The sequence below is a fragment of the Podarcis tiliguerta genome (genome assembly GCF_965153285.1).
Source record: "Podarcis tiliguerta genome assembly, chromosome: 3".
Lineage (NCBI taxonomy): Eukaryota > Metazoa > Chordata > Lepidosauria > Squamata > Lacertidae > Podarcis > Podarcis tiliguerta.
In genome coordinates, this window is record NC_139536.1 from 42,500,572 (window position 1) to 42,516,883 (window position 16,312).

The 16,312-nt window shown below is 41.0% G+C and overlaps 1 protein-coding gene across 7 annotated transcripts in view; it reads left to right on the top strand.

The window, feature by feature from the left end:
* The window catches only part of AKT3 (AKT serine/threonine kinase 3), a 103,085-nt gene extending 88,040 nt beyond the window's left edge, over positions 1–15,045 (top strand). For 2 of the 7 annotated variants that reach the window (XM_083432221.1, XM_083432222.1), the window contains 3 exons: positions 2,742–2,801; positions 10,729–10,831; positions 13,208–15,045. In XM_083432221.1, the coding sequence (XP_083288347.1) occupies positions 2,742–2,801; positions 10,729–10,831; positions 13,208–13,293 (249 nt within the window). In that variant the 3' untranslated portion in view covers positions 13,294–15,045. Of the gene's footprint in view, positions 1–1,388; positions 2,690–2,741; positions 2,802–10,728; positions 10,832–13,207 lie in introns of those variants that run through there. The other 5 variants (XR_014509156.1, XR_014509157.1, XM_083432223.1 and 2 more) reach the window with 5 other exon arrangements.
* Positions 15,046–16,312: the final 1,267 nt, after the last annotated feature.

Below are 16,312 nucleotides of genomic sequence, written 5' to 3' on the forward strand. Positions count from 1 at the left end.
ATTCACATTTTATTTGCTGTTTTGTTCTGGTTTACACATTATTATCATAGATGTGAAGCTGTTTGCTGAAATTACGTTAGCCTTTTCCTGGGATATGGCAAATGTATTTTAGGGGTGGGAAAGCTTTCATTCCAAGGGTCACATTCCCTCCGAGACAGCCTTATGGGGGCGCATGCCAGTGGTGTGTGTGGTGGCGGGGCATTGTCAAAAGTTGGTGGTGATGGCAGTCTGTAATTTCCATAATCCTCATTCCAGCTCATAAACCTTGTTTCTAATTTCAGTTTTAGAATTTATAGCTGCTCACATTTAATTAAAAAGTGAGAGTGGTGTTTCCTTCACCTTAGGTGCTTGCACATGAGATATCTGAGCTCCTTAAACTATTAAGGTTGTGTTCAGCTAAATTCTACTCAGAGTAGAGCTACTGAAATTAATGGAACTAATGTCCTTTTAATTTCAGCAGGTCTACTTGGAATATGACTAATGTTGAATACAGCCTATATGCATGACACTGAACTTGATGGTCTACCTTTCTGTGATCTAAGTACAGTGGTACCTCAGTTTACGAACTTAATCCATTCCGGAAGCCCGTTCTTAAACCGAAACCATTCTTAAACTGAGGCGTGCTTTCCCAAATGAGGCCTCCCACTGCCAGTGCCCTTCCACTGTTAGGATTCTGTACTTAGACCAAGATAAAGTTCTCAAACTGGGACACTATTTCCGGTTTTACGGAGTTTGTAAACTGAATTGTTCTTAAACAGGACTGTTCTTAAACCGAGGTACCACTGTACATCATATTTTGGGGTCACGTATATAAATTATTCTTTTAGTATTTATTATTAAATATAGCACGGATTCAAATAGTAAATAGATTTAAGTTACAGCTGACTATATCCAAAAGGCTTTAGTGGTAATTGCATTATTAGTCCAGTCTGTATGCAAGACATTCAAGCTAAGAAAAATTATTAGTCTGGATTGCGTACATCCCCTGCTGTGGTTTCAGTAATGGTGCTGTGGGCACAACTATTTTAAACTGATAGGGTTTTTTGTTTGTTTTGTTTTTTCTTTGCTTTTGGTTGTTCCCTCATTTTGATTCCATGTAGTTCATTCCTGTACCAGAATCTGGGATGCAAGTGGGTGTCGCCTGCTCAGTGTGTTAATACAGAGAAAGCTATGTTTGTTCTCTTTACTGATAGATAAAGAGGACAGGATGGCGTGTCTATCACAAAGCTTCCATGCTTCCATAGTGTCTGTCTGTGATTGGGGTGTGGTTGCAGATGAACCAACTGAAGCTATATCCATGGGGGGGGGGAGCTCACCCCAAATAATTATTGATAGAAAGCTGCTTGATCTAGGAGGCTTGAGGACACAAGTAATTAATGGTGTTTCAGCTTCTTCTGCTCACTTAGGTTGCAGTCTTGTGATGCTTCTGAATCTGTTGCTGCACATAGATTTTCTGGCCATCGCTGTGACATGGCCAGTAATGCTTTCCTTTAACTACATTTGGTGAGTAGGCTAATGACCATTTCCATACTTAGACATGACAACCATTGTTCATACTTTTCCAGCACACTCTATTCCTGAAGGCAATTTGGAACTTGAAGCGGTGCTAGGTTGGTTGCAGGTGCTAGCTTAATGGCTTAACAGATGGGTCACCAGGAGTGCTGAAGAGCCAACCATAGCTTCCTATTCAGTATACTTTAGGGCAGGGTCAGCTGGCGTGGCAGTGCCATGGAGCTGGCTTCCTGTTAGTGGTGTCGCTGCTCTTTTCTTAGTGCAGGGGCAAGATAATGGCAAGGCCAGGGCAATGGAAGCACCAGATTGGCTCTGTTGTGCACCTGTGCCACCCAAATCTTGCTACCACCTTGTCCCACTCACCTCATCTTGGTAAGTGACACTACTGCCACAAGGCCAGCACTGCCCTGTCACACTGACCACTACTGTTTTGGGTTTTAATCCATAAAGCCCAGAAAAGGACTACCCTACATTATTTAAGACAGTGTTGTGTCCTTATAGCGCAGCAGATGCAGACAGCAGTTGCTTTAGATCAAGGGTAGGTTTTTCAGCCAATTCATTTACTGTAAAATAGTAAGCTTGGATCAAAGGAACCCCTGTTTTCACAGCTCCTCTACCTGTAGCCCTGTACCACATTCCACACCACTCTGAAGTGTCCCTTTGGCCTTAGGAGTGGTCTTTGCACAACGCACTGCACTTGAAATAATGTCCAAAGTGCAAGCAGAACTTTGCTTGCTCTTCTCTGGATCCTACCCGTGATTATGTTTGCCACATGGCACCCCAAAAGTCCTGAAATCCTAAAAGATTCGCAGTGTTACAGTCTATCTGTTTCAGCATCTGCATGAAAAATTGACACTGACAAGTGTGAGTTGTTACTGTAGGAACTAAGTCATCTCCAATGCTATTTGTGTAAAATTGTTCTCTATACATAACCTATAGTGGGTGTTTTTTGCACAGTTTTAGAGCACTTCCTAGATTTTCTAGCAACTTTTTTTGAGGTGCAGTTGTTACAGTTCTCATTAGAGAATCTAGAAACAAAGGAAGAACATCTGTTTATTCATTTTTTAAAAAAAGTTAAACATCAGGCATTGTGTCCTTACCCAACTCAACTCTAGATGTTCATCACTTCCTTAACGTATATTTTTTATTATATTTTTCATGATGCCACTATAGAAGGAATATTGTTAGGAAGGGGTTTCTTACTGCATTTCTCTTATTTTCTTCTGGAGGTGGTGTTGAAGTTCCATGTGCTGGTTCCTCATTTCTTGACAAGAGTTCTTCAGAAGCTGGTAATGTTTTTTAGAGGTTTTCCCTCTAAAATTGGGTGATTTGTTTTGACAGTTTCCATAAACTTCTGTTACCAAAGGAATATTTTGTAGGATGTAACGTGTACAGTTATTTTTAACAATAAATAACATTAGACTTAGAGTATAAATATCCCAAGAGTGAAACTGGAAAGTGCTTGTGTCGCTCCCTTACCCTACTGTACACTGGGAGCAAAAGATCTATGAGATGGAACCAGCAGCACAGACAACCAAGGTACTTCAGGGGGGGGGGCAGAGGATAATAAGTTATGCCAGTAGTTTGTGAGGAAGGAGAAACATTGTGATAGCTGGAATGGTGGAAATGGAAGTAAAATTTTGTGATCTACGAACAGGTACAGTCTTGGTCACTCTTTAGACATTATTTTAAAAGTGCTTAATGTAAGAGCCCAATCCCATATGTAGTCAGAAGTAAGTCTCATTTTGTTTCTTGAGACTTGCATTCACATAACTTTTAATAGGTTTTGCAGCATTAAACTAAGTTGGAGTATTTATATTTTCTGCTAGTAAATTACTATGGCATATTTTGAGGGTCAAAAATACCATTTAGATTTATGCAAGGAATGCTTTTATATCTTAGTTTTGAATCTGACAGGAGTCTATAGGTGTTTTTTTAAATTTTGGTATTTGCTGCTTTTTTCTCAGGATTATTTCACTCAGATTACATTTTCATTTATTAAATTTGTATTAGGCCTTTCAACCCAAGAGCCCCCATAACAACATATTAATAATACACGAGAACAATAAAACCTACAGTATAAAATAGAGTGAAACAACCTACCAAGAAATCAGAAATCTAGACAGTCCCACAGCAGTCTATCTTTTACATCAGACATATCTATAAACTTGGGGAAATAAATGCATCTTAATCTAATGCACAATAGTGTAGGGATTGATCTTGATGGAGAGAGAGTTTGAGAAGGTTGTGTTCACATTGTCACATAACAAGTTATGGATGCTCACGGAACTGTGAGCAGGGCCTCTCCCACAAATCTTAAGTAATGGGATGACAGGTAAGAAGGGACACAGTCCTTCTGATACTTGTGCCATAGGCCATATAGAGCTTTAGAGACACAGTCAGCATCTTAAATTTGGCCCTGTAGCAAACAGGCAGCCAGTGCCAATCCTTAATTATAGCTGTTACATGAATCCACTTCATGGCACTGGTCAGTAACTTGGCCGCCACATTCTGCAGTAGTTCCAGTTTCCAGATCATCTTCAAGGGCAGTTCCCTGTAGAGGGCATTGGTTACCAGAGCATGTAGTATCTTGGCAGAGCAGAAGTTGTAGCTGGTAAACCAGCTGCCTGGGCCTAAGGCAGGCATCCCCAAACTCAGCCCTCCAGCTGTTTTGGGACTACAACTCCCACCATCCCTAGCTAACAGGACCAGTGGTCAGGGATGATGGGAGCTGTAGTCCCAAAACAGCTGGAGGGCCGAGTTTGGGGAGACAGTGATGACTATAAGAGCAACCCCAAGCTACAAACTTTCTCCTTTAGGGCAAATGCAACTTTGTCCAGAACAGGTAGTCTTCTCAATAATGAATATTGCTGATAATGTTAACATGCTTACGCTTTTGTCTGATGGTTGCTTTATGCTGGTAGAGAACACTTCTGTTTGTGTAAGTGGGGCTGTCAATTTTTACCGATCTCCCTTACCTGCCGTAGCCCCTTGCCAAACTGCTTCTGAGGGTTGGGGGAACCTTCTAGAACAGTGTGGGGTATGGCATGGAGGGCTCAGTAAAAACAGAACTCTGAGACCTGACTCAAGCTCTGTGGTATCTGCTTGTGCCTTTTGTGCTGTTTTCTTCATGACACACAAAAGTGCAACTTATTAAGCAGTGAAGTTAGTAAAGTCTCAACTAAAACATGTCAGTTCACTGGGTAGGGAGGGAGGGCAACAATGGCCATATCTGTGGATTGTTTCATCTCCAGTGTCATATGGGATGTTAGGAATGAACTATGTTGACTAGTAGGGCTTAAACTTGACTAAAGGTCTAGATTTCAATGTGCACAATATGCAAGAGGAATTAGAAGGGAACTGTCATATAACTGCAGCAATAGAGTGGGAGAGCTTTTGCACTGCTTTTCCTCCGAGTATGCTTGAAAGCGAACTTAATCCAAGTTCAAATGAAAGGAGGTGACCAAGCCACAGTGGCTTTGATGAGACTGTGGCCTGGATTTGCTTGGTGGTCCTGATGCGGCAGGCATGTTGGCAACTCCATGAATAGCGCCCTTGTGCAGACGCAATCAGCATCGCACTATCCTTGCTACGTTAGAAGTCTACAGTTGGATCTGCACAACTCTCCTAGGCAAGCGTCTGAGCGTCTGAATCAAATAAGATTTGAGTTAAACGAGAACAATTGTTGCAACATCTTTAGTAGGACTATGGCTTGGATCGAAGATTAATAAGCCATGGCTTGCTGTCAAATATTGGATGGATTTTTTCATGTTCTGAGTACCCTTTGCAATCAACACAGTGGATCAGTTCCATTGTAAGATTTATGATCCAGTGTATATTGTGGGCTTGCTGGAGCACTCCCTCTTCTCTTTCCCTTGCAAGGTTTTTCTGGTTTAAGTGATCCTTAAAAAACCAAAGTTTGAAGAACAGAATCCTGGTTCACAAACCTAATTTATGGAGACTGCTTAATTATGTAGACATCATGGAAATCTGGTTTACCAAACCAGGAAGTCTGATGAAAGTGGGACAGCAGTTAAAGCAGGAATGGTGTGTTGGAATAGAAATGTTTTGCTTGACTCAGTGGATGTGTGCTGACATATTGTGGCACTCATGTTTATGTTCTTACACTTCTAGTGTTTCTCCATTATATTTTTTGCCTATGTACCCTGGAAATGTGAACAACACTCATACCTTGGAAGTCGAATGGAATAATAATAATAATAATAGTAGTAGTAGTAGTAGTAGTAGTAGTAGTAGTAGTAATATATTATTTATACCCTGCCCATCTGGGCAGCTTCCAACAAAAAATAAAAATACAGTAGTCTGTCAAACATTAAAAGCTTCCCTAAACAGAGCTGCCTTCAGATGTCTCTAAAAGTCTGGTAGTTGTTGTTCTCTTTGACATCTGGTGGGAGGGTATTCCACAGGGCGGGTGCCACTACCAAGAAGGCTTTCTGCCTGTAACTTGGCTTCTCACAGTGAGGGAACCACCAGAAGGCACTCGGCGCTGGACCGAGGCTGTTGAGGGCTTTAAAGGTCAGCACCAACACTTTGAATTGTGCCTGGAAACGTACTGGGAGCCAATGTAGGTCTTTCAAGACCGGTGTTATGCGGTCTTGGCAGCCACTCCCAGTCACCTGTCTAGCTGCCGCATTCTGGATTAGTTGTAGTTTCCAGGTCACCTACGGAGGTAGCCACACATAGAGCACATTGCAGTAGTCCAAGCGAGAGATAACCAGAGCATGCACCACTTTGGCGAGACAGTCCACGGACAGATAGGGTATCAGCCTGCGTAACAGATGGAGCTGGTAAACAGCTGCCCTGGACACAGAATTGACCTGTGCCTCCATGGACAGCTGTGAGTCCAAATGACTCCCAGGCTGCGCACCTGGTCTTTCAGGGGCACAGTTACCCCATTCAGGACCAGGGAGTCCTTCACACCTGCCCGCCCCCTGTTCCCCAAGAACAGTGCTTTTGTCTTGTCAGGATTCAACCTCAATCTGTTAGCTGCCATCCATCCTCCAACCGCCTCCAGACACTCACACAGGACCTTCACCACCTTCACTGGTTCTGATTTGAAAGAGAGGTAGAGCTGGGTATCATCCGCATATTGATGAACACCCAGTCCAACCCCCCTGATGATCTCTCCCAGCAGCTGCATGTAGATGTTGAAAAGGATGGGGGAGAGGACAGAACCCTGAGGGACCCCACAAGTGGGAGCCCAGGAGTCTGAACCCTCATCCCCCCCCCCACACTTTCTGAACACAGCCCAGAAGGAAGTTTGACTTCCAAAGTGTTCAACTTCCAAATTGCAGCTTCTGATTGTCTGTAGGAAGCCCCGCCGGACATTTGGGTTCCAAAAGAAAGTTCGAAACAGTCACTTCTGGGTTTTGATCTTTCAGAAGCCAAAAAGTCCGAGTTCCAGGGTGTTCGACAACCAAGGTACGACTGTATTAAGAAAGTTTGAAGCAATGCAGGGTGTTGCTTTTTATTTCGGGAATTAATCCTGGAAATGTGGGTGAGGTTATGTAATACTGACTTACTTATCAGCTCTGAACTTTTATTTGCTACTTTGAGAACATAAAATGCATTTGCTCCAGTGTAGTTGGATAAGAAACCACATTCGCATATGATTGTTGCACATCTCCCTGATCCAGCTACCATGGCTGAGCTATTTTTAAAAAGAGTAATGGTGGCTATCAGTTTTATGAAAAGGAAGAGATTCAGTTGAAGGGTTAGATTTAGTCAACCTTCTCTCTGCTAAACTGCTTTTTAAAGAGGACTGCATGTGCATAGAGGTGGGACGTGGGTGGCGCTGTGGTCTAAACCACTGCGCCTCTTGAGCTTGCTGATTGAAAGGTTGGCAGTTCAAATCCGCACAACAGAGTGAGCTCCCATTGCTCTTTCCCAGCTTCTGCCAACCCAGCACCTTTGAAAGCACACAAGTGCAAGTATATAACTAGGTACTACTGTGACGGGAAGGTAAATGGTGTTTCCGTGCACTCTGGCTTCTGTCACAGTGTTCCATTGCATCAGAAGCACTTTAGTCATGCTGGCCACATGACCCGGAAAGCTGTCTGTGGATGAACACCAGCTCCCTCGTCCTGAAGCGAGATGAGCGCCACACCCCATAGTCGCTTTTGACTGGACTTAACTGTCCAGGGGTCCTTTACCTTTTTTACTTTACACATGCATAGACCCATCAGCTGTGTGTTTACATAGCTGGATCAGGGTCATTGTATATAATGTGTAGTCGATTTAATAATCAGTGTGTAAATTTGACTTATTTTAGTCTAGCCAATACTGAGCTAGATGATCCAGTTGTCTAAGTATAAGGCAGTTTCCTGTGTTTTCTCTGTTTGAAGACTGAGGTTCAAACCCCCATTTAGTTGTGAGGCTCACAACTCCCCTGAGCTCCATGAAGAACAGTAGTATAGAAAAATGTAATTAATAAAAACAGATGGATTTATAAGCTGCTATACACAGTTGAGAAATGAATCTTAATGTACATAATCGCTGTGCTTGGACATCACAGTAAACCGTGGTTTTTTAGAACAGGAATGAGTGTAGCCTTCTACCAGGTTCACAAGGTCCCACCTTCCCTTTTTCCTGCTCTGGAATGGCTTCTGCAGTCTGTTTAAAGCAAGCCAACTTTAAAGTGAAGCTGGCTTGCTTCAACAAATCATAATTAAGATTAGCCACTGTTTATGTAAAATGGGAAGGTTGTCTGAAAGCTTTTCGTAGAATGATCCTTCCTTCCTATTAGTCATGGTGTTGCACACATGTTACTTTTGTGATATTGGTCAGCAGTGGAGGCACTGCATCCTCATATTTTAAATGTGTGTGGTCCTTCCATTATATAATATGGCTGAGCATGTTGCAGTGTACCTAGATTATGGGAAGTTAAAGGCCTCCATCCTTCCCCAAGGGTTGGACAAAACAGTGCTTGAAGGGGGTGGATCATGTCTCCATATCTCAAAATTTTTTACACTTTCTGTCAGACTTTTACTTTGTAGAAACCTCATTAGCATCTGGCTCCTCTACTGCACTTTGTATCTTTATGGGATCTTCCCAATGCTGCCCTATATACCTACCCTTTCTTTTTATATTGTATATGCTGGAAGCCGCCCAGGGTTGCCGGGCAGGGCACAAATAATAAAATGCTGGTACTGCTAAGTGTTGTATTCATACCAAAACACAGTGAAAGTCAAAAGCAGCTTGTTTGCCACTAAAATGTTTAAAATGTTACAATTTTACCTAGTTAATTGAAACACATTGAATGTTGTTGTTATACAGTGGTGCACACTGGTGTAACTAGGAATTTTATATTCTGATAATAATAAACCTTTTTTGTAAATGCAGTGAGTTGTTATTCAAGATGCGATTAAACATGTTTGTTTGAGTCGTAGGTTGAGCTACCTATCCATTGCTTTTTATTACAAAGTTCTTGCTTGTAAAATGCAACAGGAGCAGCATGGGGGGTGGGGGGAGATACATTGAGGTGGGCACTTCAAACATGTCTTAAAATGCTGCCACTAGTAGTAATGAATGATGCAACATACAAGGTACAGTGTATGAAATTCAATTGTTCCAGGAATTTCTGGTAATGTAAGAGGGCGTGGAGGTGATTCCCCTGTCTCTGCACCTACCCATGCCACTTTCCACACTGCTCAGGAGGGCCCCCAAAACCCTGGAATCAATTTTCAGGGAGGGTATGGGGCTGCAGTGGCAGGGGGAAGAAAATGGCTTGCTTTCCTCTTTTAAGTTAGTGGATCAAAATCCATTGTGTGCGCGGAACAGCACTAATAGATTTCACCCACTAGGAGATTAATGTACATAATTGTGCATAACTGTAGATTTCTGTTAGTATTTAGAATAAGACTATAGTACAAATATGCATAGTATTCTTATTTTCTTTAACATACAATTGAATATTTCAGTGTTTTGTTTCAAAAACTTTTGGTTGTGGTGATGTAGAGTAACATTTTACTTTCCCTCTGCATTGAATGAAATTCTTTGTGGTATCAGAAGTGGATCTGGTATTGGCCTTTATAGTTGCATGTTTATCATGGATATAAATTACAAATCAACTAATTGGAACAATATTACTATGGGAAGAATTCAACATTGCGCTAAGGCAAGAGTTCAATCAGGGTGAGCGTTTTGGCTTGCCCAACAAAATGATCCCCCTCTCCTCCCCCCATGTTCTCCCAATACCCCTCCCCCGAGATCAATTAAGGGGGGCGTGCAGGGGGAGAAGAAGGGGGAAAGCCCCATTGCACAAGCAGAAGTCCTTGCATATGGCTTCCACTGACATGACTCATTTGTTGAATCCCGCCCTATGAAAATGCTTCAACACATTATATATTGTTTTGACATAACATCTGAATTCTAGCAATATCCAAGTCCTAAAAAGTCAATTTAACAGAATTAAATCACTTAGTCATTTAAACATGTGATCATGAGTGCTGCCATATTTTGCAGACAATGTTCTATTCCCCCATGAAGGGAGATACTCATAGCACCACACATTCCTGCTGTTCAGAAGGCAAAAAATGAAATGTCTGTGTGAATGTGTGTTGACACTATATCATAAAATTAACTGAGGAACTTCCTGCCCTTCTTCTTTCTCACAAGGCAGATTGCATCTGTTATTGTAGAACTGGGAAGGAGACAGTTTGATTGGAGCAGGTCCTGATGTTGCCTTCCCCTGGCCTCCTTGCTCTCTTCTTACTTATCACAAGATGGGTGCTGTCCTTCGTGCCAGCGAGCTGGGTCTGTGGGCTGCCACTTTTCCGACGTGTCCTGGAGTGATACTGTATCAGAAACTCCAGGGCATGTTGGGAAACTGAACTGGTGGCTCATAGACATTGTCAGAGTAGGAAGAGGATGCTCAAACTTTGAAGCAGCTCTGATCAGGACAGTGGGCAACAAAATAGTCAAATATCCATATACAACCACAAGGAAAATAAACATGAAGCAGACCAGCAGCTTTTTCATTTTGCAGTTTCAAGACCTAGAATAGCAAAAACTGTGGCCTAATGGCTTGCCACAAACTGGTTTTTAGGTAGACTTTCAATCCAGGATCATTGTTGTACCAGCTCTTTGTTCTAGCCACTGGGCCAGAAGAGCTTCATGTACTCTTTTATATACTTCTGTTTTTAGCTTTATTGTGTTCATATTCCTTAATGCATTTTTTCTTCCCTATTCTTTCAGCTTGTCCCTCCTTTTAAACCTCAAGTGACGTCTGAGACAGACACCAGATATTTTGATGAAGAGTTTACTGCTCAGACTATTACAATAACACCACCTGAAAAATGTAAGTATCTCAGAAATGTTTAGCATTTTAAGGGTCTCCGTGGATTTAGAGAATTTTTTGTGAAAAACGAAATTTACATACTGTACCCATTTTCTTTTTAAAAAAATGTATTTTTATTAAAGATTTTATTGGCTTACAAAAGTACGTACCCATTTTCTGCCAGCAAAGAAACAGCATCACATCCTTCAGGTGTGTGGTTGCAGCGTCTCTCCTAAATGATGTTCTTGTAACGGAAGAATGCACACTTCAGGATCAAGGACACACTGGCACTCCATGATAGAGCCTGAGTTCACTTTCGGTCTCCTCAAACTTTTTCTTGGGTTCCTATCCCAACTCTAATAAAAATGAATTAGGAAACTCTCAGAAATATCCATGGAATGAGCAGTGCTACAGTGTATTTAACATGAGTAACTGTTTGATACATGGTATTCATTTGGCATTGTTTTATTAGCATGTTACAGAACTATACTGATAGGACCTTTCAACATTTGTGTTGTATGTTAAACATAATGCTTTAGTTTATTCTGCTTAAAGGTCTAATTAACAAACATTTGCTTAAATAGCCTTTACCTTTATTATAGGATATTGCAGAAACTTTAATAGAATATATTCTCTTTAAGTTTTCCTGTCAATTGTTTTATGAATTTCAGTGGCATCCCAAATGGTTGGGAGCGTATCCCTGTTGTGAGTCTGTGCATGTAACCTGAACCTGTGGCTGAGGGGCTTGAAAGAAGCAAAAGCTATAATTTAAGACAAGCGTCACTTTGTCTCACTTCATGTGCAATATGTATATTCGTTTACTTTTTGAATATTTAAAAGCACAACCAGTGTGCATGGGGAACACGAGGCTTCTAGAAAATTGGTTTGCTTGACTTGGCCTGGGAGAAATTTAACTGGATTGACCTTTGGTGCAACTTGAGAGGCATGGGGAATTTTTGACTGGGTATCCAACTTGAACCCCACTTCTGACCTGCAGTATTAACAATACATTCTATAGCTGTCACGAGCTACGGTACTTTTTCTCTCAGTGCAGTCCTCCAACTTGCTATAAGAGTGAGCTATATGGCTGCATTGTTGTGCCCTACTCTCGCAGCCCAACCTACAACGTTGAGATAAAAAGAGTGGATATCATGGCAGGGTTGTTGTTTTCTCCCAACTTCAGCCCAGCCTGCAGTAGGATTCTGATCCCCCTTCAGTGTTGTGGCAAACCATTGGAAGCCTGCCCTGTAGTGAATTACACTGCAGAGCTGTCATAAGCAGCTCTCTCCCAGCTGCAGCCCCTTCTAGCTTGCAATATGAAGAGTAAACCACTTTGGAATTTGTATTAGCAGGCTTTTTTTTAAAAAAAACCAACACATTGAATAAGAACTAAGCATTTGCTGCTGTGTGTTGGGTTTGTTGGAGGGTAGGAGTGGGGCTGAAACACTAGCCTTCAACAGAGAAATCTTGAGTTTTCTCAGTAGATTTCTGTGGGCAGCTCTCACATCCCTTGGGACATTTAAAAATAGCTTTTTAGAGTGAACAAGGAAGTGACTTACTCAGAAAGTGAGATGGTCCTTTCTTTACTTTTTAAAAATCTCTTTATCTTCTCCAGTCACCATTCTGTCTCCCAGTTTTGAGTTGTCGTCCCCAGTCGCTCTGCTGGGGTTCTTGTAGGTTCCCATTCTTATGTTCCCTTCCCAGAAGATGTTTTTGTACCTCTTTTGTGCCTGGATGTTTGCTATGCTTTTAGCTGCATAAGCACAAGTATGGGAAAACTCAAACGGCTATTAGAATGAATAGTACAGAAATTCTTTGAAAAAAGAAACTTAGAATCATAGAATAGAATCATAGAATCATAGAGTTGGAAGAGACCACAAGGGCCATCGAGTCCAACCCCCTGCCAAGCAGGAAACACCATCAGAGCACTCCTGACATATGGTTGTCAAGCCTCTGCTTAAAGACCTCCAAAGAAGGAGACTCCACCACACTCCTTGGCAGCAAATTCCACTGTCGAACAGCTCTTACTGTCAGGAAGTTCTTCCTAATGTTTAGGTGGAATCTTCTTTCTTGTAGTTTGGATCCATTGCTCCGTGTCCTCTTCTCTGGAGCAGCAGAAAACAACCTTTCTCCCTCCTCCATGTGACATCTGCGAAGTGATTCCTTGTATTGTTTCTGTATTTGTTAAACCAGAGGACACAAATCTTGTAGGTTCCAATACTAAGACCCTGTTCAGCACACACAGCTCCATTAATACAGCGGGTTCCCCACTTACAATATATGGCTATATTTCAATATATGCAAAATACCTTATATCAAAGTAAAACACTATTTTTTAAAACTAACTGTGCGAGAAAAGCATTTTTCTGAGACTACCTTTAAACTTCCCTTCCACAGATGATGAAGATGGTATGGACTGCATGGACAACGAAAGACGACCACATTTCCCTCAGTTTTCTTATTCTGCAAGTGGACGGGAATAGCTTGTTGTTTTGTTCTGCTGCTTCACGGTCATATTAGATTTATCACTGAAAATGATTCCTGACATCACCACCAGTACTTGCTATTATTTAGGATAGCAGAGCACTTTCAGAGATCATTCCAAATTGAACAAGTTCCCTTCCTGACCAATCAGCCTCTTTGATTTATCTGCATGACATTTTATATTGGTCTAAGGTCCCCTGCTGTTACTGCTGTCCACTGTCTCAGCATGAAAGTAACAGTAAGAAGCAATCCAAAAATGTTGTGGTGTTAGATGACAAATTCTCAATGGTGCATTTTGTGCACAGCTGGTTATCATTCTCTTGTCTTCTCAGAGCAAAGGCTAAAAGACACGTTGATCTGAGATGTATTCCTCACTTCTAGAAGACAATTCAAATTCTAGAAAAAAATACGATGGTTTGTGATGATTTCTCACATCTCTTTGAGCTGGACAGAACAAGGAATTGTAGAAGGTGGTGGTGTATATATGCAAAGCTTTTGGTAGGCATATCATCACTTGAATCAGACTTGCCATTAACATCTGGATGAAAACATTCCGGAGAAGGACTTATAATTGTTAATATATATAAATATATATATATATAAATATATATATATATTATTTTTTAATTACTGTTGGATACTACACAAGAAGCAAAAGGCTGGGATCACCTAGCCTCCACTTAGACTTCCAGATTCACGTGCAATTATGGAGAATTGAACTTTTAAAATGCAAGAATTTAAGACATAAAAGCAGCAACTGAAGTTGTTTAAAGGTCTTATGATTTGCATCTCTCTCATACTTTTCTTTTTCTTTGTCGATATACATCACCTTTGGAGGCTGAAGAATGTAGACAGGCATAACAACATCGCTTTTCACCAAAATTTGTACACTAAGGTAAACAGGAGTTTGCCTTACATGTTTTTACTTTTGAGTTTGTGAATTAGCTTTTTTTTTTCAGGTGTTTTAACGGAATTATTTTTGTTACACTTCAATAGTATTTATTTTTAGTGACGATTGTATGTATCATGTTTGCAAATGCTGCTATATCCTAGAAGAGGCTTAAAATTTATTTTGTAAAGTATGGAAGGACTGTACAAGCTGAACAAAATAATGCACTTTTTTCTCCCATGTGAAGATGTTAACAAGACTCTGAAAGTGTACCCTGTACTTTGAATCAGGTTTCTGTAGTGGAAACATTTCATTATTGTCAAGAGAAAATCCCAGCGCCATGCACTCTACTCCATGTGGTGTAGGAGTCTGATAGTCACTTGAACTTTTCAGTGATACGAAGTCCACAATGATTACAACCAACACCCCTGTGCTATAATGTATCAAACAATATATTAGATTGACGGGAACAGCCATTTAAAAGTGATGTTTGATTTCTGGCCACAACGGACATAACATTGTCAGCGTACTAAATTACCTTTCTCATCATATTTATTGACTAGGATATTTGAATCCATTATTTTGTTCTTTTAAGATGTAAACCTGTTGAGGGAAGGCAATCTCTAATACAGCCTTTGGGGCTGGGAGTTGGGATTTTCCAAATGAGCCACTAAATGTAATAACATTGCATGCCAGTGGTAAGGACATCACCAAATGCCACTCCATGGGGTTATCATCAAAGTATCTTGGCTTCATTATGTTTTCAACTCCTGTAACAAACTGTGATTTAGCTTAGTATTACGATTGCTGTGTATGAATGTGTACATGACTTCTGAGAAGAAAATAATATTTACATGCAGACGTCTTAGCCTCTTGATGCTGAGAATTTCAATGTCCTGGAATGATAACCACTGCAGGCAGTGGGACATGCTGGGGCTATCAAGAGGCATGTAGGCATCTTATGAAGGCAGCTAAGACAAACACATACTTTCCATAAGCAAAGTAGATTTTATTGTATCTTTGCACCACAGTAGGTCATGATTAATGGACACCTCTTGAGTGGATGGCGTGCAGAATATAACTACGTCTACACTTGGTGTTAGAGGTTGTGACACCGAAGTAGTAACAAACAATCAGAATGACTCAGTGGCTAGACAGAACTTTTGTTTTATGACCAGTGTATACCAAATGTGATCACTTGATAATATTTATAGTGGTCCCGATCCTGTGTTTCTTATATGCAGGAATTTCTCTGCTGGCCAGATGGACAGTGCAGTCAGTTGTGAAGTTCTCCTCACCATTTAGCGCAGGAAAGGGGAGAGAAGAGCTCTTTAACTTTTGCCTCCAATCAGATGAGCAGCCCTATCAAAGCATTAACACCACTTGTTATCTGTGTGTCAGATCTGTACCAGCCTAATCTTGTAAGGGGCACCACATGCACAGCCCTGGGGTTAGATGTGGAATCGCTTCCCTGCGCAGGACCCTTTCTTATGTAAGCATGGGATCTGCACATGGAACCGCCCTGATGGATAGGAACAAGGATGCCTTTCCATGGCTTAAATATTTCCTAATCCGTATAAATATTCTTTTAGATATAACAAAATTATCAAGCTGCTACATCTCAGTGTTAGAATATTATTTATAGAAGCTATTGAAATCCATGCAATAGGTTAAGCGGTGTGGGAGTCATTCCATGTTGTCCCACTTCCACAATTTGAAAAACACAACAATATTGTCCAAATCGTTCAAATTCTTACACTAATTTTTAAATGGTCATTAGAATATTTGCCTTAGCAATATATCTGATTGATTTCAGAAACGGCAGCCTGTTGGTCTGGGAACATAAGCAAGCTCTTATTCTGTGGGCTGGTAGAAAGGTAATGGTAGCTTTTTAATAAGGGTTTCCATTTGCAGGCCTGGCTGCTCTATTTAGTCTTTGAATTGGAGATGGAATAAAATACACACAAAGATGGATTCCTTGTGTAAACCAGCAGTGATGTTGGTTAATTCAGTTGAAGTTAGCCTTGACACAAGACGGAAAGTATTTACTCATAAAAATAAGTTTGCTTTCACTGCCACATAGGACTCCTCTTCCAAGACACATGCCACTGATTTTTGCATTCATTGCA